Here is a 22,783-nt window from a genome sequence, read left to right on the forward strand (position 1 = left end):
ACAGCAAATCCCAGGACAGGATTGGATATGCAAGGAGTGCATTGCAGGAAATTCCTGTGAAGGATAAAGACATAGAGACAAGGAAGGAAGGAGGTATATTTGGATCATGATATGAGTCATGTATCTTTGAAGAAGAGAGGTAAGAATAAGGAATTGAACAGGAAGAATTTTGGATGGTGTCATAATTTCCAGAAAGCTTCAGCCAGGCTATGACGGATTTTTTAATCAAAGTCATCTGTTGGGAAAGTCCTAAGTCCTTTGGAAATGACTCTGTGTTGGTACCTTACTCTTCTCAATTACTGTCAGAGAGAAGCCGAGGGGAAGTGTGGCCTGGGCACAAAGATGATGGAGGCTACAGCAGTAGTTTGGGTCTTCAGCCAAGCATGCTCCCTGCTGTGGAGGACTGAGAGATTTAATTGACAGGGCCTCTAGAGTCCACCCTTGTGCCACACAGATCTATTTCTCTATTCAGGTTTGGAGACCAGATCCTCCAGGGTTCCTGTTGTGGCATTTGGTCTCAGATACTCATGCTCTCCACCTTCCATTATCTCCCCTAAATTTCCCTAAACCCCAGCTGTCACCTCTGTAGGTCTCAGGGGCTTATTTAATGGTATAATCCAAACTTCCATTCTTGAACTGTCTGAGTCCTTGGTGATCATGCCCTTCTCAGGCTGGGTTGCTGTGTATATCCCTTCGCAATACAACCAGTGAGGTGAGTGTCAGGAGATGCCCCAGGGAATCACATAGTTCCACACGGGTCATCCATGTTGCTGCAAATGGCATTAGGGTCATTATTGTATTTTCCCCCTTTATTCTCATGCTTTGTAATTGATTACTGTGTTTCAAACAGTAAGTAGGAGGCTACAATAATGCTACATTGTTGAGAGTCTGGATTGTGTTGTCTTCCTTTGGATGTTGAAGTTTTTTATGGCATTTATTTAAGCTCCTTGTGTATCAGCTCTATCCCTTCAAGGCTGGTTTCATTAGAGTGGGCATAAGGTTGACCTTACTCCAAGGATAAGGGAACTCTTAAGGTCTGATTTTTCTGAGGAGTCAGTTGAGAGGAAGCTCTCATTCAACACGTTCTATCTACTCTGGCTCCTATGTATCACAGTACTGAGTCATTGCCAAAATCTGTTCAATTCAGAGCTACTCATGTGGGTTCTTTGCCAGATATTGCTAAGACTTAACCTGTGCATGTATAATTTAAAATGTAGTAAAACATCTTAGAAGACTCCTTGCAGATTTATGGGTGTCTTTCTCTACAGAGTTTCCTTCTGCCATATATACCCTCTATCTCAAAATCCAGAAACCTCAACTCCGAGCTTTGTTCTTCCACTTCAGTTATTCTGCTCTAATCTGCTGGGAAAAAATGCACAGAAATTCGGGGAAATTTTTCAGGGGCTTATGTCGTGTATTTATCTTAATCTTATAGGCCTGCCTTACTGTCATTCAGTGTCCAAAGACATTTGCCTCATATATTTTATTCAGTTGTTTAGATATTTACAGCAAGAGGCTAGTTGGCTATCAGTTACACCATAATTGTTAGAAAAAGACTGAAAGAAGTTTTATAAATGAAAGTTTACAAAGTGTACACTTGCTCTGACCTGCCTTAGGAACCCCCTATAGGCTGTAATCCATTACATGGAAAGATAAACCAAAATAGACAAAGCCAGAGAATCTTCAAAACAAAGGAAATGCAGGAGAGATCAAGGTAAATTAATTATTGGAACAGATTTTACTAAAGATTCTAAACATCACTGCATCAGGTCTAGAAGGCACCTGCCAAGGATGATTGCTTTTGCTTTGCAGATTTACCTGAATGCATAACAATATTTGGAGATGATTGTATTTAGTAGAACATATGTGACATGTAGTTATACATTCATAAAAGCAAAGAAAATTAAAAATAAGAGGATTTTCATTGTAAATAAAATAGTGCAGAGGAAAGGAACTGTAATTATACAGCGTAGCTTTACACATGTAGACATAAAAATAAAGGGCATTAACCACTATGGTATATAACTGTTGTGAGAGCAGAGGGAAGGGAAAATGTGCACTAGTTTTCTTTCTTTCTTTTTTTTTTTTTTGCATGTTTGTTAGGAACTTTATGGCACAAGAGAGTTAAATTCTACTTTCTTTTGCTGGAAATTAATAGTCTCATAGTAAAAAACTGAACGGTAACACCACATGTTTGGAATTATAAGGGCACATGGCAGTAAAAGCAGCCAAAAGTCTTGACGTTGGTACTCTCTGAAAGTAGAATTCATGGTTGTGGAGCTGGGGAAGAAACTATGTAAATCTTGAAATATTATTTAAGTTTTCAAGCATCATTTTGACAACATAAAACCTTTAGATAGTAAACAAACAAAAAAAAGCTATAAAATCTAGCAAAAGTAAAACAGTTCACTCACCTCGAGACATAATAATGTGTTTGGGAAAACATTGATGGGAGGAGAAGGTGGCCCTGATGCCCGAGGATAGAAGAAGCCACCTTTGGAGTAAAAGTAGAGAGCCAGCGTCCAAAAAATGTCCCTACTTCCTTACAGGAAGCCAAGGAATGCTGATGTAGAAATCACACATAGGAACAGTGATTTGGAATCATTGATGTGGCATGAAAATTTTCAAATATCATTTTCATATCAAGGTGTTTAATAAATATGGAAAAACACATAGAGAACAGGCATAATGTAAGCAAGAGAAGGTCTATAATTCTGAAGACGTGCCTCAACAAGAGCACAAAAAATTCTTCCACGGCCCATATCATTTTTTCCTACTTTAAAAATATTTGGGCGTCTGTGGGACACCTACCTTTCTAATACGCAACTTAAGAAAATTGTATCATATCAGGATGGCATGTTACTTAACTTTTCTTTCTTTCTTTTTATTTATTTGTCTTCATATTAGGGCCACACCCATGGCATATGGACCCCCCCAGGATAGGAGTAGAGTTGGCGCTGCAGCTGCCGGCCTCTGCCACATCTGCAACCAACACCCCAGCTCATGGCAATGCTGGATCATTAACCCACTAAGCGGGGCCATTAATCGAACGTGCATCCTCATGGATACTAGTCAGGCTCATTACCTCTGAGCCACAATAGGAACTCCTACTTAATTTTTCAACAAACAATTCTCCTTTCCCTAAACATGGCCTCACTTACACATTGATTAAATAACAATTGATCTATCCTACTTAAGAAGGTAAGCCAGAGATTAGATACACAGAGATGAAACAGATATGGTTTTTCCTTCTTTGAGAATACACTATATTCAAGTAAAAAGAAAAGAAATGAACATAAATTTTATCTGTGGTTCAAAATAGTAATGAACAAAAAATAAAGGATAAAATAGCTATAAAGGAGATTTTTAAAAGAGGGTCATAATTTAGACCAAGGGTTTAGGGAAGTATTTTATGATGAAATCAATCTTAAACTTTAAAAAAAGAATAGTCATGAGTTACATGAAATTGAGAAGAGCATTCTAGGAAAATAGTCAGATGTGGAAATTCACAAGAAACAGATAGCTTTATAAATTGTACAAATCTCCAGAAGGCCAAAGTGGATGGAGTTTAATGATTATCTGATGATGTTGGTGACGTAGACAGGATATAATCAGTGCACCTTCTTGTGGTATATACTTCATTGCTTTAATTAGGTTCTCAAAGAAATAATACAGCTTACATTTAAAAGAGACAGAGAATCATCTAATTTTCATTCTCTTTTTTTTTTTCTTGTTATTTCCCCAACACATTTTTTTTTTCCCAATGTACAACATGGGGACCCAGTTACACATACATGTATACATTCTTTTTTCTCCCATTGTCATGCTCTGTTGTAAGTATCTAGACATGGTTCTCAGTGCTACACAGCAGGATCTCATGGTTAATCCATTCCAAAAGCAATAGTTTGCATCCGTTAACCCCAAGCTCCCAATCCATCCCCCTCCCCAAATATGATTCTTGTTTTGCATGAAGACTCAGTTAGAAAGCAGCAAGAGCAGATGTTTAGAAACTTAATGTTTTCTGAACTAGGCACGTTTGCTGTTATCATAGATGGCATCGTAAGACATCTGTTTTCATCTTGTTCACTGAATTTGCTCAAGAGAGGGACCTGAAGATATTGACTTTCTGTCAGTATCACTTGTGAATGAAATACATCTGATGAGGACAACAGGAAAAATGTATTGATGATTATGTGTGCCAAATGCTAGGTTTTCTCAAACTCACATTTAATCTCTTACCTAAGACATCCCCACCATATGTTTTCCGCTCTATATGACTGCTATATTTGCTTCTGACACAATTTGGCTACAACTCTTACTCTGATCTGCCTGGTTTTCACACAGTACACAATGGGATTCATCAGCGGAGGCACAAGTAAAAGAACATCTGCCATAAGAACATTGAAGAGGGGAGAGACATGCTGGACAAAGCGATTGACAATGGAAAGGTTGATGATGGGCAGATAGAAGATGGTCACTGCACAGATGTGTGAAACACACGTATTGAGGGCTTTGAGCTGCTCCTTTCGGGATGCAATTCCCAGCACAGTCTTGAGGATTAGGATGTAAGACAAAACAATCAGCATAAAATCTACCATAACACAGAGTGCCCCACAAAACCCATAGATGACATCAATTCGGTTGTCAGAGCAGGCCAGCTTCATGACATCCTGGTGGAGACAGTAGGAATGGGATAATTGGCTTTTCTTACAGTAGTTCAAGCTCCTCAAAGTGAGGGGGAAGGGGAAAACCAGGAGGAAGCTCTTGGAAAGGCACACCATTCCTATTTGGGCAACTCTGACGGTTGTCAGGATGGAGCTATACCTCAGAGGGGTGTGGATGGCCAGGAAGCGGTCAAATGACATGATGAGGAGCACTGAGGATTCCAGGGCTGTGAATCCATGGATGAAGAACTCCTGGGCAAAGCAGGCGTTGGCAGAGATTTCAGGAGCATTGAACAAGAAGACCCTCACCATGGTGGGAAGAGCGGCAAAGGACAAGCCCATGTCTGACAGAGCCAACATGCAAAGGAAATAGTACATGGGCTCATGCAAGGAGGGTTCTGTCCTGATGACATAAAGGACGGTGCAGTTCCCCAGAAGAGCCACCAGATACATGCTGCAGATGGGAATAGAGATCCAGATGTGTGCATGTTCCAGCCCTGGCATCCCAACCAATAAGAAGGTGGTGATTTCAATGTGTGACGTGTTGGTAATAGACATGATGCATTTAGATGGCTCTGCAATGGAACATAGAGATGTTGAATTGGTAAAATGTGAATATCAGGAAATTTGGTAGGAAAAAAACACAGTTTCTGAATTTTTTGGTTTCACCCAAACTCTTATGATGGAGCAAATATTCATGTGGCTATCATGTAGAGAAAAATGGGTGCCCCTCTAAATTACAATCGTCAGATGTCATAGTTTGGAAGAATTATTTCTGGTCATGTTTTTTTCCCATGGAGAATGTAAATTTTTATTTAGTTTTCATATATGCACCTCAACTCATTATTTCTATAAAGTCTTGGTGACCCTAGTCAGTTTCCCTCAAATCATCTACTATTTCTTGCTTTCATTCCCAGATAGGATGTTGACTCCAATAGTTGCTTCCTAGAGTGTCACTAAATAAAAGCAAAGGAATATCACAGACTCAATTTCTTCCTACCTTTTAGAAATCCTACACATGTATGTCTTTTTCCTCAAAACTAAACTGCCCTTAGTTCTATCTTGCCATTTGGAAATTGTTGGTTATTTAAAACATTCTTTAAAAATTCCCATCCTTAAAAGCCTCTGTATATACTGTACTGTACACGGAAGTATAAATATAATATTGCATACATGAAACTGATATAATGTTATAAACCAGTGTTGCCTCAATAAAAATACATTATTAAATATTTTGAAAAACATTGTTATCGTTCAATAGCATATGCATTATGAAATCAGTATTTATTCCAAAATAAATTTAATTGAGCCACATAGTTCCCATCATTTTCAGATCATGTCTGTATTCATAAGGGCAGTCACTGAAGACATTATTGACAGATTATGTCTCATTTTCTTCAGTACTAGAATTTGTGACCTGTTGCGTAGTGTTGCCAGGTGAATAGTAACCTGAAATCGTAGGTGACATGATTTAGGAGAATTTGGTTTCTGTTGAAGAATAATTCCCCCCTCGGTAAATGGTCCACTCACATTGTCTCTGAAGGGACTGTTCTGCTTACAGGTATGACTTTGAGGGGCCTCTTCCTTCTCCTCATCTGGTTCCATTTGTTTTGTTGCCCAAAGGATACATAAAGTAAACGCCAATTAAGTAAGAATATCTAGGCACTTACCAGAGAGTGGGTACTTGGGAGAGAACTTTGGAGAGTAGCCAGAGTTTTGTCATAACATCACAGAAACCATTGACTTTGTCTGCCACCAAAGTTTCCACCTGTTATATTAGGGCTTTTCTCTTTATTTCTATCCCCACAACCCACTCAAGAGGCACTGTGCCCTCTGGGGAAGGGAGCCAGGCTGGATCTATTCTGGGAATAAGAATAAACATGCACAGATGCAACACATTCACAGAGATAGTTCATACCAAGGAAATGAAGTATCAACCTCAAGTTAGGGATGGTTCCAGTTAAAGAGAGGTCCTTAATAACCAGGCATGAGGGGAATGTGGCAAATCCTGTGCAAAACCTAACACTTCTGTTGAATATTTAGCTCAGATATTAACTACTCTGCCCTGGGCAGAGTCAAAGCAAAGGTGCTGTGAATTAAGTACATGCATTCAAAAAGTGATGTAGGACAAAAATTTTATGACATATTTTTAGCCTAGACTTTACTGCTGAAGCCAGAACACAACCTTCCAGAAAACTCTGGACAGCACTATAATTATCCTTTAAAAACAACTTATTAATGTTAGACTCAAGTTTCTCCTCTTTCAAACCTGCCTCTTCTTAGGAACTTATCATAATAATACACTTTTATGCTTAATATTTTATAAACCCCCAATCTGACCCTTTAACCTATTCTGTGCCACACTTTGTACATAGTTTTAGCCAACATGTATTGAGCATTTAAATCGTTCCACTTACTAAGACTAATTTATTACTAGATGATGAATCTTTCAGTATTTTGAATAATATGAATCCCTAGTACTATCTTCATTCTACTGATGGAGAAGATGTTTCTCAGTCTATATAAGGTTCTATAGAGGTCACGTGGTAGAGGTAAGAAAGGAACTCAGGTCTGTAAGATTTCTAGTAACTAAACATCTTGCTTGCAATCAGGAAGGTCGATCAATATTTGGAGAGATACATAGTGAACGAATGGATATATCATGGCTTTATTGTTTCCCAGCATTCTAACCTGCCTACTAGTTTATTCTCAGAGATAACATCTTTTTAGGTTTTATTGAAGTATATTTAATTTACAAGGTTGTGGTCACTTCCGCTGTAGAAAAACTGACTCCGTCACACGTGTACACATATCCATACTCTCTCAGCTCCTTTTCCCACATAGATTATCACCAAATACTGCATAGAGTTCTTGTGCTCTGCAGCAGGTCCCTGCTGGCCAGTCATTCCGTATACCTTATATGCCAATCTCAAACCCCCAGTCATCCCTCCCACCCCTGACCCGTCCCCTTTGGTAACCATAACTTTTTCAAAGTTTGCAAGTCTATTTCTATTCTGCAAATAGGCTCATTTGTATGCTTTTAAAAAATATATATTCCACAGATATGTGATATCATAGGATATTGGTCTTTCACTGTCTGGCTAACTTCACTCAGTATGATAGTTTCTAGGTCCATCCAGGTTGCTGCAAAGGGCATTATTTCATTCTTTTAATGGCTGAGTAATATTCCACTGCATATATGTACCACATCTTTTTTATCTCTTCTTCAGTTGAAGGACATTTAGGTTGCTTCTATATTTTGGCTATTTTAAATAGTGCTGCAGTGCACATGGGGTGGGGGGGTGCATGTCTCTTTTCAAATTACGGCTTTCTCTGGATAGATGCCCAGGAGTGGAATTGCTGGATCGTATGGTTTTTAGTTTTAGGGTTTTTTTTTTTTTTTTTCAGTTTTTGAGGAACCTCCATACTGTTTTCCATAGTGGTTGCACCAATGTACAATCTCACCAACAGTGTAGGAGGGTTCCCTTTTCTCCACACCCTTTCTAGCATTTATTATTTGTAGCCTTTTTAATGATGGCCATTCTGGCTGGTATAAGGTGGTACCTCACAGTAGTTTTGACTTGCATTTCTCTAATAATTAGTGATGTTGAGCATTTTGCATGTCTTTTTTGGCCACTTTTATGTTTCCTTTGGAGAAATGTAAATTTTTATTTTTTGCCCATGTTTTTCTTTGATGGGGTTGTTTGTTTGTTTGTTTGTTTTGGTATTAATCCTTTGTCAGTCTCTTCATTTGCAAATATTTTCTCCAATTCTGTGGGTTGTCTTTTTGTTTTGTTTATGGTTTCCGTTGCTGTGCAAAAACTTTAAGTTTAATTAGGTCCCATGTGTTTATTTATTTATTTTTTCATAGTCATTACTCTAGGAGGTGGATATCAGAAGATATTGCTGTGGTTTATGTCAGGAGTGTTCAGCCTATGTTTTCCTCTAAGAGTTTTATAGTATATGGTCTTATATTTATGTCGTTAATCCATTTTGAGTTTATTTTTGTGTATGGTGTTAGAGAAGGTTCTAATTTCATTCTTTTGCATATAGCTGTCCAGTTTTACAAACACAACTTATTAAGTAGACATATGGCATATGGAAGTTCCCAGGCTAGGGGTCGAATTGGAGCTACAGCTGCCGTGCTCCACCACAGCTACGGTGACAGAGGATCAGAGCCACGTCTGTAACCTACACCACAGCTCACAGCAATGCTGGATCCTTAACCCACTAAGCGAGGCCAGGGATCAAGGCCGCATCCTCATGGATATTAGTTGGGTTCGCTTCTGCTGAGTCACAGCAGGAACTCCTTGTGATTTATATTAAGCATTTAACAAAATCATTGTATACATACTCTGTTAGAGAATAAAACACTTCTCCACTAGTTTCATGTGTGATACTTAACCAGAGAATTACATTATGAGACACAGTAACCAATGGTTACTACTTTGTGAACATAGATACAGACATATAGAAAACAGCAAGTAGACTACAGTGATATATAAAAAGGATAATAGATCATGACCAAGTGGCATTTATCCTAAGAATACACGGTTTTCAAAAATCATGACTTTAATTCACAGTGGCAAGGAGGAAAAACTACATGATCATCTCAATAGATAAAATCCTCATCTTTTCGTCCCAAAACCCCTGAGTAAACTAGAGACAGAAGATACTACCTTAAATTGATAGGCACATGGAAATGTTATAGTTGACAGTACGGCAATGAAAAAAAAATAGACATTTTCCATCAGCAACATGTAAAGTTCAGGATATCCCTATCAATACTTTTGTTTAGAGTTGTACTAGATGTCTAAGACCATGTGATATAGAAAGAAAAAAGAAAGGAAGGGTATAAAAATTCAAAAGGATAAAGTAAAAATGCTACTATTCACAAACGATATGATTGCTTATGTAGAAATCTATAAACATTAAGAACAAGTTAATTTAGGAGTTCCTGTTGTCACTCAGTGACAGTGAGTTAAGCACCTGACGTTGTCTCTGTGAGGATGCTCCTTCAATCCCTGGCCTCATTCAGTGGGTTAAGAATCCAGCATTGCTAGCATTGCTGAATGCTGCAGCATAGACTGCAGATGCAGTCAGATCCGTTGTTACTGTGACTGTGGTGGAGGGCCCAGCTGCAGCTCTGATTAAACCTCTGGCCCAGGAACTTCCATGTGCTGCAGGTGCAGCCATAAAGAGAAAAAAAAACAAAAACAAAAAAGAACCAGTTAATTTATAAAAGGAGACCAGGTAGAAGATCAGTGTACAAAACTGAATTCCTCCCTACTTGATAAAATAGTCTATATAAATTTTAAATATCATTTTCATCAAGCAAAGTGATTAACTAGAAACATAAAATATGTAAAAATAAAATAAAATACTTTTAAGATATCTACTCTGAAAACTTCAAAACATTGCAGAAGATTTCAAGTAGACCTAGATAAACAGACCATGTTCATTGATTACAAAAGTCTGTGTTATTAATAATTCTTTCCAAGGTAAAATTGACTCAACACAACTCTATTCTAATTCTAGTAAGTTCTGTTGTGGAAACTGATAGATAAGTAAATTGCATAATTTTTGTGTAAATGCAGAAAGTCTAAAATAGGCAAGACCAGAAAAACATTGCAAGAACTACAGCATTAGATCTCTTGACTAACTCTGAAGAAACATTTATTCAGCAGTGTGTTCTTAACACAGCATTGGAAGAGGTCATTGAAAGGATGTGACCACTGATTGACCCAAGAGCTGGACCCAGGCAATTGGAGGCTCACTTCTACCTCCTCTGTTCTTGGAATGTAGCGACGCACAAGCAAAAATCAATTAAATTAAAAGCCAGAAAACTTTAGCTAGATTGGCCCAGAAAAAAGAGAGAGCGAAAGACTCAAATGACTAGAAATAGTAAGGAGAGTTAGTTGCTCCTAATCTTACAGAAAGTCACTGTAAAGGAAAATTAAGAACAACTTGAGGAGTTCCCGTCATGGAGCAGTGGAAACAAATCCGACTAGGAACCATGAGGTTGTGGGTTCGATCCCTGGCCTTGTTCAGTGGGTTAAGGATCCGGCGTTGCTGTGAGCTGTGGTGTAGGCCGGCAGCTGTAGTTCTGATTAGACCCCTAGCCTCGGAACCTCCATACGCTGTGGGTGTGGCCCTAGAAAAGACAAAAAGAAAAAGGAGAAAAAGAACAGCTTTAAACCACAAATTAGATAACAAGTGAAATGGACACATTCTTAGAAAGGCATAATCTCCTGAAACCAGCTCAGAAGTAGCAATTAAATAGAACCTTAACAAGTGAAATATGTGTTTAATAATTAATAGAGATAGGGCTAGGCCCTAATGGTTTCACTGCTAACTTCTATAAAATATTTAGAGAAGAATTAATACCAGCTGTTACAACCTATTCTAAAAAATATTTGTAAGATGGAATACTTCTCAACTCATTTTATGAGGGTATTATTTACCTTGGTATCAAAAAAAAAGTCACAGTAAGAGATACTACAGGCCAGTATCTGTTATAAATTTGGATGCAAAACTTCTCAACAAATACTAGCAAATCAACCTAGTGCTGTGTATAGAGAATTACACACTATGACTAAGAGGGACTTGTCCCAGAAATGCCAGGTTGGTTTAACAACTGAAAAACAACGAATGTAATGTATCTTTTACTAGAAGAATAGTGAATCATTTTCCTAAATGAAGGAAAAGCATTTGAAAAAATGCAACATCCTTCTCAAGAAACTAGAAATAGGAGTTCGCTGGTGGCCAGAAGGTTAGGACCCAGCATTGTCACTGTTGTGACTCAGATCTCTGCTGTGGTGTGGGTGTGATCCCTGGCCGAGGGAAATTTCACATGTCCCTGGTGTGGCCAAACACAACTAGAAATAGAAGGGAACTTTCTCAAGTGGATGAAAGGTATCTATGAAGAACACAGCTCATCTCATACTTAATAGTAAAAGGCGCATCATACCTACCCTTAAGAGCAAAGGCATGGTAAACACATCCTCTCTCAGCTGTTCTCATCTGTTCTCTTCAACGGTGTCCTGGGAGTTCTGGCCACTTAGCCATGACAGTTAAGAAGGAGAGAAGAAATAAAGATATTCAGATTCAGAAGGAAGAAGTGGAACCATTTCTATTTAAAGAGGATACACTTTTTCCTACAGAAAAGTTTAACCTATTAGAAGACTTATAAGGTCAACAGGGTAGCAGCACGTAAGTTCAGTATAGAGAAATCATTTATATTTATATGCATTTGCAGTGAACAAAATAAAAATAATTTTAAAAACAATTCAATTTACAACAGCATTAAAGACAAATACTTAGAAAAAAGTTTAACAAAAATACAAAACATATTAGAAAAAAACTATAAAACATGCTGAATGAAATTGGTGGTCATTAAAAAGAAAAGATTTTTTAAAAGACCTTTAAGACAGTTTCCATTTATTAATGGAAATATATCCCATGTGTAGAAGTAAGATTTAGCTATGTAAAGGTGACAGTCCTTCTCAAATTGTTCTACAGATTCAGTAAAATCTTTATCAAAATCATATTTGACTTCTTTATGCACAATGAAAAGTTTATTCTAAAACTCATACGGAATTGCATGGGACACAGAAGAGCCAAAACCATCCTGTGAAAGAATAGGGTAGGATTACTCACAGTTGAAAACTATTACAAAGCACCTGTCAGCAAGACAATTTGGTTCTGAACATAAGGCGAGACAGACATATCAATGGAATACGATTAAGACTCTGGAAGCAAATGTGTATATCAATGGTCAACTGATTTTCAACAAGGGTGCCAAGACTATTCAGTGTGAAATCAGAATTTCAATAGATAATGCTGGGACTAACCATAAGCAAAACCCGAAAACAAAGATTTTAAAATTTTAACTCACACCATATACAAAAAATAAATTTAAATGAAGATATTAATGCAAGAGATCAACCTATAAAAATCTTAGAATAAAACATTGAGTAAATTTTTATGACCTCAGATTTGGCAGAGGATTATTAAATAGGACCCCAAAAGCCTGCACTACAAAAGGAAAAAAAAATAGACTTCATCCAAATTAAAAAATTTTGTGCTTCAAAGAATACCACAGAGAAAGTGAAATGATAACTCAGTAAATGGGAGAAAATACCTGAAACCATGTCTGTTACTAAGAGCCTTATGCCTAGAATATATAAAATAATAAAGACAAAAAAAAACAACTAAAAATGTTTAAGGGATCTGAATACACATTTCTTAAGGAAAGTATATAAATAGCCAAAAAGCACATGAAAAGATGCTTGACTTCATTGATCATCAGTGAAATGAAAATCAAAGCCACAGTGAAATACCACTTCATGTCCACGAGAACAGTTTGAGTGACAAAGTCAAATAAGAACAAGTGCTACTGAGGAGTTTCAGGAATTAGAACCCTCACGCCCTGCTGTAAGAATTTAAAATTCAAAGCTACTGTGGAACAGTCTGGCAAGTCTTCAAGCAATTAAACTTAGAGCTACTATACCATCCAGGAATTCCACTCTAAAATTAGTATCCAAAAGAAATGAAAATATGTGTCCACGCAAAAGTATATGAAAGAACATACATATCAGCATTAATCATAATATTCAGCAGGTGGAAGTAGACCCTCTGAATGCTAAGCATCGTACCAGGTTTGAGGATTTGGGGCGTGATCAGGAAAGGGCTTAACCACAGCATGATGGTAGCGTGTAGATGTTATTTCCCTCCTCCAATACTTCCCTCCCCCCCAGCACTACTGTATAAAGTAGATGATGAATGAGAACCTACTGTACCACACAGAAAATCTACTCAATAGTTGGTAATAACTATATGGGAGAAAAGAGTATGGATATATTTACATGTATGATTGATCAACTTTGCTCCATACCTGACACTAATACAACGTTGTAAGTCACCTACACTCCAATAAAAATAAATTTATGAAAACCGCCGTAGCACACACTGAGATGTCTTGGGCAGTGCTTGCACAGCTTGGATAACAGGGGAAGTCTCACACAGCACGACTTTCCAGGGATAGCGGTCCTGCCACCACTCCAAGGGGAACAAGGCAGGAAACTCCTGGCCCAAAGGGTGTTTAGGGAGGGGAATGTGTTTCCTGATGATCTCGTTCAGTGTGGTGGGAGGCAGTCTCTGGAGCAGAGATCCTTGAAGGGCAGCAGTGATTTGGAATTTTCATAGCCCTGGGGTTTGTCTTAGCTATGAAGAGCCCAAGTTAGGTGCAGTTTTGAGAGTAGGCCCATCAGGCCATCTCCATATGGTTGCAATTGTGTTTGTGTGGGATGTAGTGAAAGGAAGCAGATGTAAAGAATTTCAGTTTGGTGCCAGTGGTCTTGAGCTTGAGGTCCCACTTCCTGTGAAGAAGTAAACCAGACACAGGCCAATCCACACAGACAATCCTTCATCCATTGACCCAACACCGTAAAACGAAATGCCTTTCATCCATAAAAGGACTGAAGTCCTGGAGTTCCCGTCATGTCGCAGTGGTTAACGAATCCTACTAGGAACTATGAGGTTGCGGGTTCGGTCCCTCTCACTCAGTGGGCTAAGGATCCTGCGTTGCCGTGAGCTATGGTGAAGGTAGCAGATGTGGCTCGGATCCCGCGTTGCTGTGGCTCTGGCGTAGACTGGCGGCTACAGCTCTGATTAGACGCCTAGGCTGGGAACCTCCCTATGCCATGGGTGCAGCCCTAGAAAAAGACAAAAAGACAAAAAAAAAAAGTATGAAATTTCTTTTTGAGATGATACACATTGAATTTTGATGGTTCCACATATCTGTTAATCTATGCTAAAACATTGAATTATATACTTTAAATGGGTGAATTGTTTATAATGTTAATTGTATCTCAGTTGTCAAAAATTTTAAAAAGTGAAACACTGCTTATAGCAAACAAGGCCCCTAAAAACATAATTTTTCACATTAAAGTATCTTTTTTTTTAATTGAAGTTTGATTTTCAATGTTTGAGATGTAAGGCCAAGTGGTTCAGTTATATATATATGCATACATGTGCGCATATATATTCTTTTTCAGATTATTTTCAAGTATGGATTATTACAAGATAGTAAGTATAGTTCTCTGTGCTTGACAGTAGGTCCTTGTTGGTTAATCTGTTTCGTATACGGTATTATGTATCTGTTGATCCTAAATCCTGGTTTATCTTTCCACCCATTTCCCCTTTGGTAACCATAGGTTGTTTTCCATGGCTGTGAGTCTTTTTCTGTTTTGTAAATATGTTCCTTTGCATCATTATTTTTTTAGCTTCCATATGTAAGTGATATAATACGTTCGTCTCTGTCTGACTGACTTCACTTAGTATGATAATCTCTAGGTCCATCCATGTTGCTGCAGATGACATTATTTCATTCTTTTCTGTGGCTAGATGATGTTCGTGTGTGTGTGTGTGTGTGTGTGTGTGTGTGTGTTGTGTGTGTGTGTGTGTGTCTGTGTGTGTGTGTGTGTGTGTGTGTGTGTAGCACATATCCTTTATCCATTCCTCTGTCTATGGACATTTAGGTTGTTTCTGGGTCTTGGCTATTATAAACAGCACTAGTATGAACACTGAGGTACAGGTATCCTTTTGAATTAGAGTTTTTGTCTTTTCTGGATATATGCCCAGGAATAAGACTGCTGGATCATATGGCAACTGTATTTTTCAGTTTTTTTTAAAGAACCTTCATCCTAAGCACATATATTTTTTAAAGTAAAGAAGTAGAGAGAGGTATGCCATGCTAACACTAATCAAAAGAAAGCTAAACTATATTAACTTCAGAAAATGAGAAAAATTATCAAGGATAAAGGCATTACATTTTGATAAAGTGATTTCTCAAAAGACGTAATAAATCTTGATGTCTGTACACCTGACAAGAAAGCAATAAAATATCTGGGGTAAACTGATAGAATGACAAGGAGAAACAGACAAATCCATGATGATATTTGGAGCCTTGACATATTTCTTTCAGTAACAGATCAAAAGTCTGCAGAAAATGGATGGAAATCTGAGTTTCAGAAGTATTGATACTACTCCAAGAAGAAAGACTCCTAGACACAGAAACAGCATGGTTTCTGGATGATTTGAGAGTTACCCAAATCAGTTCAGTTATTTTGGCCCACGTTGTCTTTGTTTCATACTTCTAAAAGTTTGCTGAGATTCATTCAATTTTCATTTTCCTTTTTTAAAGTGCAATGAATTTTATTATGCTTACAGTTATACAAGTGTCATTAGAACCTAATTTTATGACATCTCCATCCAAAACCCCCAGTCCATTTCCTTAATAGAAGTTCTTTCTTGCTGGAAATATTTTCCTAAATATTTCCCTCTCTTCAACAGAAAATTTAAAAATTTCTGAAAGTATTTTCGTACTAAGGTCAATTTTGTGGGGAAATATTGTTATCTAGACCACCGAGTCTACATTAGTCCCGGAGTCATCTTGAAATCCAAGTATTTTTCACAAATTTAGGACCTGCCAAGGTATAACTAGTAACTTCACTAGAATGTTGACGTGATGACTCTCTTAGTCTCACAAACATCACTGCTGATTATTAAAAGAAAAGCCGTAGTTCTGCTAGGAATAGCCCAACCTGGATTTAGTGACCGTATTCTCTAGTATGTCAGCATTAATATAAATCAAAATCATGCCTTTATTCTATAGATTACTATTATTGTATTATACTACTGTTATCTTAAAAATGAAATATCATGAGAAATATTTAAATTCAAATATCTACATTAATATGAAATACTCTCATTAACGTAGAAGGAGGGGAAGGAAAGTCGTGTCTTAGAGTTTCTTTCGCCTAAACCTTCTGTTGCCTAAATTTCTTGAGGATTCGGTCACGAATCTGCTTGGTCTTGACACTGTAGACAACAGGGTTCATGAGGGGTGGCACCAGCAAGTAGACATTGGCCATGAGCACGTGGACGAGGGGGGACACATTCTGCCCGTAGCGACGGATCAGAGAGAGCCCGATCATCGGTGTGTAGAAGGTGAGCACAGCACAGGTGTGAGAGACGCAGGTGTTGAGAGCTCTCACCCGCTCTGTCTTGGAGGCTATCCTCAACACCGTGCCAAGGATGAGGATATAGGAGAGGAGGAGGAGCACTGAGTCAAGTCCCATGGAGCAGATGACCACAATGAGGCCGTAGATGCTGCTGACTCGACGGCTGGATACAGTTGTCTTTATGAGGTCCTGGTGCAGGCAGAAGGGGTAGGAAAGAATATTGACAGGACGATATTGAAGCCTCTTCAGGAGGAAGGAAGCTGGAAAGACCAGAGCCAAGGCCCTTCCCGCCATTGCCAAAGCGATCCCAAAGATTACCGCGTTGGTTAGAATGGCTGCATAGCGCAGGGGCTCTCGGATTGCTACCAAGCGGTCAAAGGCCATGGCCAGCAGCACAGCTGACTCGATAATTGAGAAAACATGAATGAAGTACATCTGGACCAGACACGCATTAAAGGAGATCTCCCTGGCATGGAACCAGAAAACGCTGACCATGGTAGGCAAGGTTGTAGTGGAGAGGCCCAGGTCGGTCAGCGCCAGCATTGACAGAAAGTAGTACATTGGCTGGTGGAGGGACGGCTCCGTTCTGATGACAGATAGGATGGTCATGTTCCCTGCAACAGAGGTGGCATAAACCAGGAAGATGGGCAGGGAAAGCAGGCCATAGCTGCTTTCAAGGCCTGAGAAGCCCGTCAGGAGGAAGCGGGGGTACGGGGTAGAGCTATTGCAGACAGCCATTGTGTGGATGGACGCACGTCAGTCTGAGGGGGAGACAGGACCATGGAGCAATTAGGGTGAATGTCAATACGGCAGAACCAAACAATGTGCCCATGCACGCTCCTCCGTGTACTGCTCTCTGCTCATTACGTGGAATTATCACCTGTGTTTATGACTTTACCCATTATTTGATTCATTCTTCATTGAGCATTTATTGGGATATATTTTATTAAAAGAAATCTGGTAGTGCTAAATATATTCATATTTATGAAATATATATATATATATATGAAATGCCTTCAAATACTTACAACCAAGTGACTAGAGAGAGCTAAAATTAAAATAAAGGGTTTGTTTAGCACAAGGCCCTTTAAAACACAGGAAGAGGAAACTAACTTAAACCAGGGAGATCAGGGAAGATTTACTAACGACAATTCTGTCTCAAAGAAAAACAGGGGTCAGATGAAAACAGAGGACTATGCAGGGTATTCCGTGCTGATTTACACCCAGGCACATGTCAGCAGGTATCAGTATTACAAGCGGAAGGGAGCAAAACTGAATAAGCTGTAGGTTGAGTGGCTCTTCAAGTGGATTTTGGAACTGCGACTGAATAGACGGAGCAAAATTTCTGGAGGAACTCATGTGTAAATATAAAGAGCTTTGACTTAATTTTAGACGACACTTTAGATAGGCATTTTTATTTAATTTAATTAAAAATCCTAGATAGGCATTTTAATAAAAAATAAGCACCTTGGCTAAATTTATATTATATAGCTGTCAAACTAGAATGAATGTTAAAAATGGGCAAAAGGGTAACAAAAGAGTTCCTGTCATGGCTCAGTGGTTAAGGAACCCAACTAGTATCCCTGAGGATGTGGGCTCGATCCCTGGCCTTGCTCTCAGTGGGTTAAGGATCCAGCGTTGCCATGAGCTGTGGTGTAGGTCACAGATGCAGCTTGGGTCTGGCATCGCTGTGGCTGTGGTGTAGGCTGGGAGCTGTAGCTCTGATTGGACCCCTAGACTGAGAACCTCCATATGCCATAGGGGCGGCCCTAAAAAGGCAAAAGTAGAAAAAAAAAAAAAAAAGTTAATAAAAGAGAAGGCAGGGAAATCCTTCAGGAGGTTACTGTAGTAACAACATCACCCCCCCCCAAAAAAAAATGAAAGGGAAAATGTACAGTGGCAATGATAAGGGATGATAGATAGAAAACTTATATGGAGGATTTGCCTGTGGTGCAAAAGGTTAAGAACCTGGTATTTGTCACCATAGCAGCTCAGGTCACTGCTGTGAGGCTTGTTTTTCAAGCCCTGGCCCAGGAACTTCCACATGCTGAGGGTGCAGCCAAAAAGCAAACAAGCAAAAACTTACATAGGGAGACAAAAGTAAAAAGATATTGGTCAGTGACTCTGGTAAGAACGAGAAAAAGAAAGAAACCCATTACAAGATTAGCTATTTGGTATATTTCGGTGTCACTTATTAAAACAAATACACAAAAATTCAGGAGGACACAGGAAAACTTTTTAAAACTAGGGGGTAAGCTTAGTTTGATTAGAATAAAGTTGAGGCACGCATATTGGGGAGACAGCGATATACTGGTTTCCGTGGAAGCTTGTGAAAAGGGAAGTTACCCAGAGAATTGGGTGCTTAATAGAGCAAGGAGAGAGAGAAAAAAATGGTCGTAGAAAACAGTCAGAACCACCACCACCACCACAAAGAGCTCACGGCATGTTAAAACAGGAGTGTGCGAGCTTAGGGCGCGGGTACCCAAGAGACGGAATGTGCTGTAGGCACCATGCGAGGCAGTTTCCCAGGGACCTGAGAAGATGAGGCGTTACAGGAGGAACCCTAGAGACTTCAATTACTTAGCAGCACGCTGACCACACAGTGGCTGCTCCTCTAGGCACCAAGCATCAATAAAACTTTTCACGTAGCATATTCAATATCAACATTTTATCAGAATTCATATGCCCCACAATCTATCCTGTGTCAGGAATACAACTACAATTTCTGGTGTCCTCTGACGCACTGTAAAAGATAATAACTGATTCCTTAACCCTTTACAGGGATCAAGGGAACTTTTTTCGGCTCTGACACCACGTTCCTTCCTTTTAAAGAGCAGATTCAGTGCGAAGAATCGCTTCATATATTCCCCTGCTGTGATTTATATTCTAGCAATCACAGCCTATTAGGCAGCCTAGGTCCTTACACAAGTCCCTTACTTTCCTAGCTTTTTATTTCAAAAACTCCTTTAGCATCACAGCACAACACCTGTGATCCCTTTGGCTCTTGCAATTGTGGTCTTCTTCCTCAACTCCCTTCCTCAACTCTTTCAATATCTTCAGAGACTGCATCTTGCCCAGGAATGTCAGTTCTTCCCTTTCTTCCCTCGGTGTAGAAAAGTCTCTGACTTAGGTTATTCGTCACCCACCTTCCATGGTAGGAGTCTATCAGATACAGAAGCCCTCCACTCTTGGTGGCTGCTCGTCTGGAATCACGGGAAGTCTGATGATAACTGTCTCTATGACTTCGGACAGATGAATCTATTTCTTGGAGGGTAAAACTGGAAACGGTATTGCTCTATGTAATCTTTAAGAGATTTAAGAAAACACATCTAAAGTTTTTGGCTAAAATGCTAAATTTATCTAAAATATCTGAGACCTAGGAGATACATCAGGCTTAAGTGAAACATGCTAATGGGGACGCCAAGCAGCCACAATCTTCAGCACATCAGCTCCATACACCAGTGATCCAGAACCAGGTGTGACCTGGAGGGCCCAAGTTTTCCCTTGGAAAGATGCGACTCCTCAGGGATTCTCTTCAAGAATTATTTTGCCCGAATCCCTTTTTGGCTTCTAATATTCAGAAGTGTATATGACTACCTTGAGCGTGAGATAGAAGAAGTATTAAAATCATCTGCAGTATCATCATCATTGTGTTTGAAAATGATAACTTTTAGTTAATATCAGATAGCAGTGTTTACAGAGGCCAGAGACTTTTCCTGCATGGATTCTCATCCTAGGTGCTTTCTATACTTGGACATGGGTTTACAATGGGCTCCATCCCAGAGCTTCTGAGCAGCCTCTGAGGATGATAATCTGGCTCCTTCAGGGGAAGGGCAGCCTGCACCTGTGCCTATCCCAGAACAGTGATTTCACATGAGCAATGGTCAGTCCTACCTCTTGACTTTCCCTTCTACTTCCTGAATCCTTCAGATATATTAGGTAGGAATCAGTTACCCATTCTTTGCGCTTCAGAAGCCGTCCTCCAGGTGTAGCCAGCCACTCACCCTGCTGTTGGCTGGCTGGGTCTCCAGCTGGCCAAGCATAAGGATGTCTTGTAGACAGAAAAAAAGCCACTGAATATGGGCACAAGAGGAGAATAAACACACAGTGGACCCTAATGCAGATAATTCTTCAAGGAAGCATAGGTGTCCTGAGTAGGGCATCCATTCCTCCTTCGGCAATTCCAGAGCCAGGATGGGATATTTTTGTATTCAGGATCCTTGGCTCTGTCCAGCTAGGTGCCCTATCAACACCACACCTCTGTGCCTTAACTGCTCTAATCTGCATGGCCACTTTTGACCAGTGCATTCCCTCAGGACCCATTTTTTTTTTCCTTAATATGACCTCCAGGGAAATAAATGATGTCACTGCCATGGGGAAACTGTCTTTTGCTCAGAAAAAGGAGGTGGCCATGCCAGATCCCCAGTGTGGGGGTCCAGGTTCAGCCGCAAGTGGCACTGAGAAGGGCCCTTGGGACCATCTGATGGAGAAAAACAATGGGCTTAGTCAATTGGAATGTGCAGTAAACAGTCTGTGCTCTGAATAACTCAGCAGTTACTAGCTGTTGCATGGTGGGACAATTAATCAAAAATTTTATATTTTTGCAGCTAAACAACAGGAATAATGAAACCTGCCTCACTGAGCTATTGTGAGGAAGGCAAAACGTTGTAGGTAACAAATAAATTTATTACTCAAAAGCAGTGCTTGTGATCACAATTACAAACAATCGGAAGCTATGAGATTTAGCCCCAGTCGGTCCATAACACTCAGCACTTTTACCATCTGCCTGTTAGAAGGGTAAACATGCCACTGTATTCATCCAGCAAAAATTCCTATTTACCTGGCCCTTGAATCTCCTCTGAGTGATCCTGAGACGTCATATTAAACGGAACGATAAAGGTATCGAGGACACAAAACGAGCTCGATGCCTGTGGCCTCACGATACAGCAAAGACATAAATCCCCACTTGTCAAGGGCATGTTCTCTGTCCCTTTCCAAATCCCACAGGTCACAGGTAGGAGAGCGGAGGATGAGCTGACAAATATCTGCTCTAGATTAAAATCTAACGCTGTGCGAAGTTTCCACGGTTCTTCCCCTGTTGTCAGGAAATTCAGCTCAGTTATGCTGTTGCTGTTTCCAAAGACCGATTCTTTTTTTTTTTCCTTTTTCTCATAATTCAAAATATAACTGTCAACATCTCTCTGTTCATAAAGTAAACTATTTCTCTGACCTATCATTTTGCTTCCACTCACTCCCATATGCCAGATAAATGCAAGTGTTTTCTAATATAATTTGGGTTCAGGGCAAAATGACTTCATGAAAGTTTTTAGGGGATGCCACAGATCACATTTTTTTTTTTGATAGTCCAACATATGCTTTTCCAAAATTTAATTTTATTGTGTTTTTACTGTTCGAAATGTTAATTCTTTATATTGCCTACATCCGATCTTCCTAAAATGTACAATAAGCCACCATTCCAATAGAATTAGCAACAACAACAACAAAAAACCCAAATAAATAAAGCGAGCTTCAATTAATCATGTTTGGAACAAACCGCAGATTGTAAAATGCCGATGAGCGGCAGCTGGGACAAGGATAAGCCAGATGACAGTTGAGGGCACACACTTATGATGAGTAATAAGTCCTAGCGACCTAATGTACAGAATAATGAATATAGAGGACAGTGGTGTATGACAATCATCAGACTTGCTAAGAGGCTAGATCTTAATTATTCCAATTTAATAATTATGTGACTTCATAGTGGCGCTATCACTGCAGCGTCAACCATAATACAGTAGACACATGTATTAAATACACACATTTATACCTTAAAATATATACCATGCTGTATGTCAATTTTTTTTTTTTTTGTCTTTTTGTCTTTTTTAGGGCTGCACCCGTGGCATATGGAGGGTCCCAGGCTAAGGGTCTAATCGAAGCTGTAGCCGCCGACCTACACCACAGCCACAGCAACGCGGGATCCGAGCCGTGTTTGCAACCTACCCCACAGTTCACAGCAACACCGCATTCTTAACCCAAGGAGCAAGGCCAGGGATCGAACCCTCAACCTCGTGGTTCCTAATCGGATTCGTT

At 39.4% G+C, this 22,783-nt stretch overlaps 2 protein-coding genes across 2 annotated transcripts; both read right to left on the bottom strand.

Annotated features, from left to right (window-relative positions):
• On the bottom strand, positions 3,846 to 6,013 carry LOC100737744 (olfactory receptor 51A4-like). The gene has a single exon (XM_003482543.2). It carries the CDS (start codon positions 5,220 to 5,222, stop codon positions 4,281 to 4,283), a length of 942 nt encoding a protein of 313 aa, XP_003482591.1. The 5' UTR covers positions 5,223 to 6,013; the 3' UTR covers positions 3,846 to 4,280.
• LOC100737783 (olfactory receptor 51G2-like) lies at positions 15,379 to 18,278 on the bottom strand. Its single transcript, XM_021062393.1, has one exon. It carries the CDS (start codon positions 17,426 to 17,428, stop codon positions 16,487 to 16,489), a length of 942 nt encoding a protein of 313 aa, XP_020918052.1. The 5' UTR covers positions 17,429 to 18,278; the 3' UTR covers positions 15,379 to 16,486.

Source organism: Sus scrofa, chromosome 9, assembly GCF_000003025.6.
Source record: "Sus scrofa isolate TJ Tabasco breed Duroc chromosome 9, Sscrofa11.1, whole genome shotgun sequence".
Taxonomy (NCBI): domain Eukaryota; kingdom Metazoa; phylum Chordata; class Mammalia; order Artiodactyla; family Suidae; genus Sus; species Sus scrofa.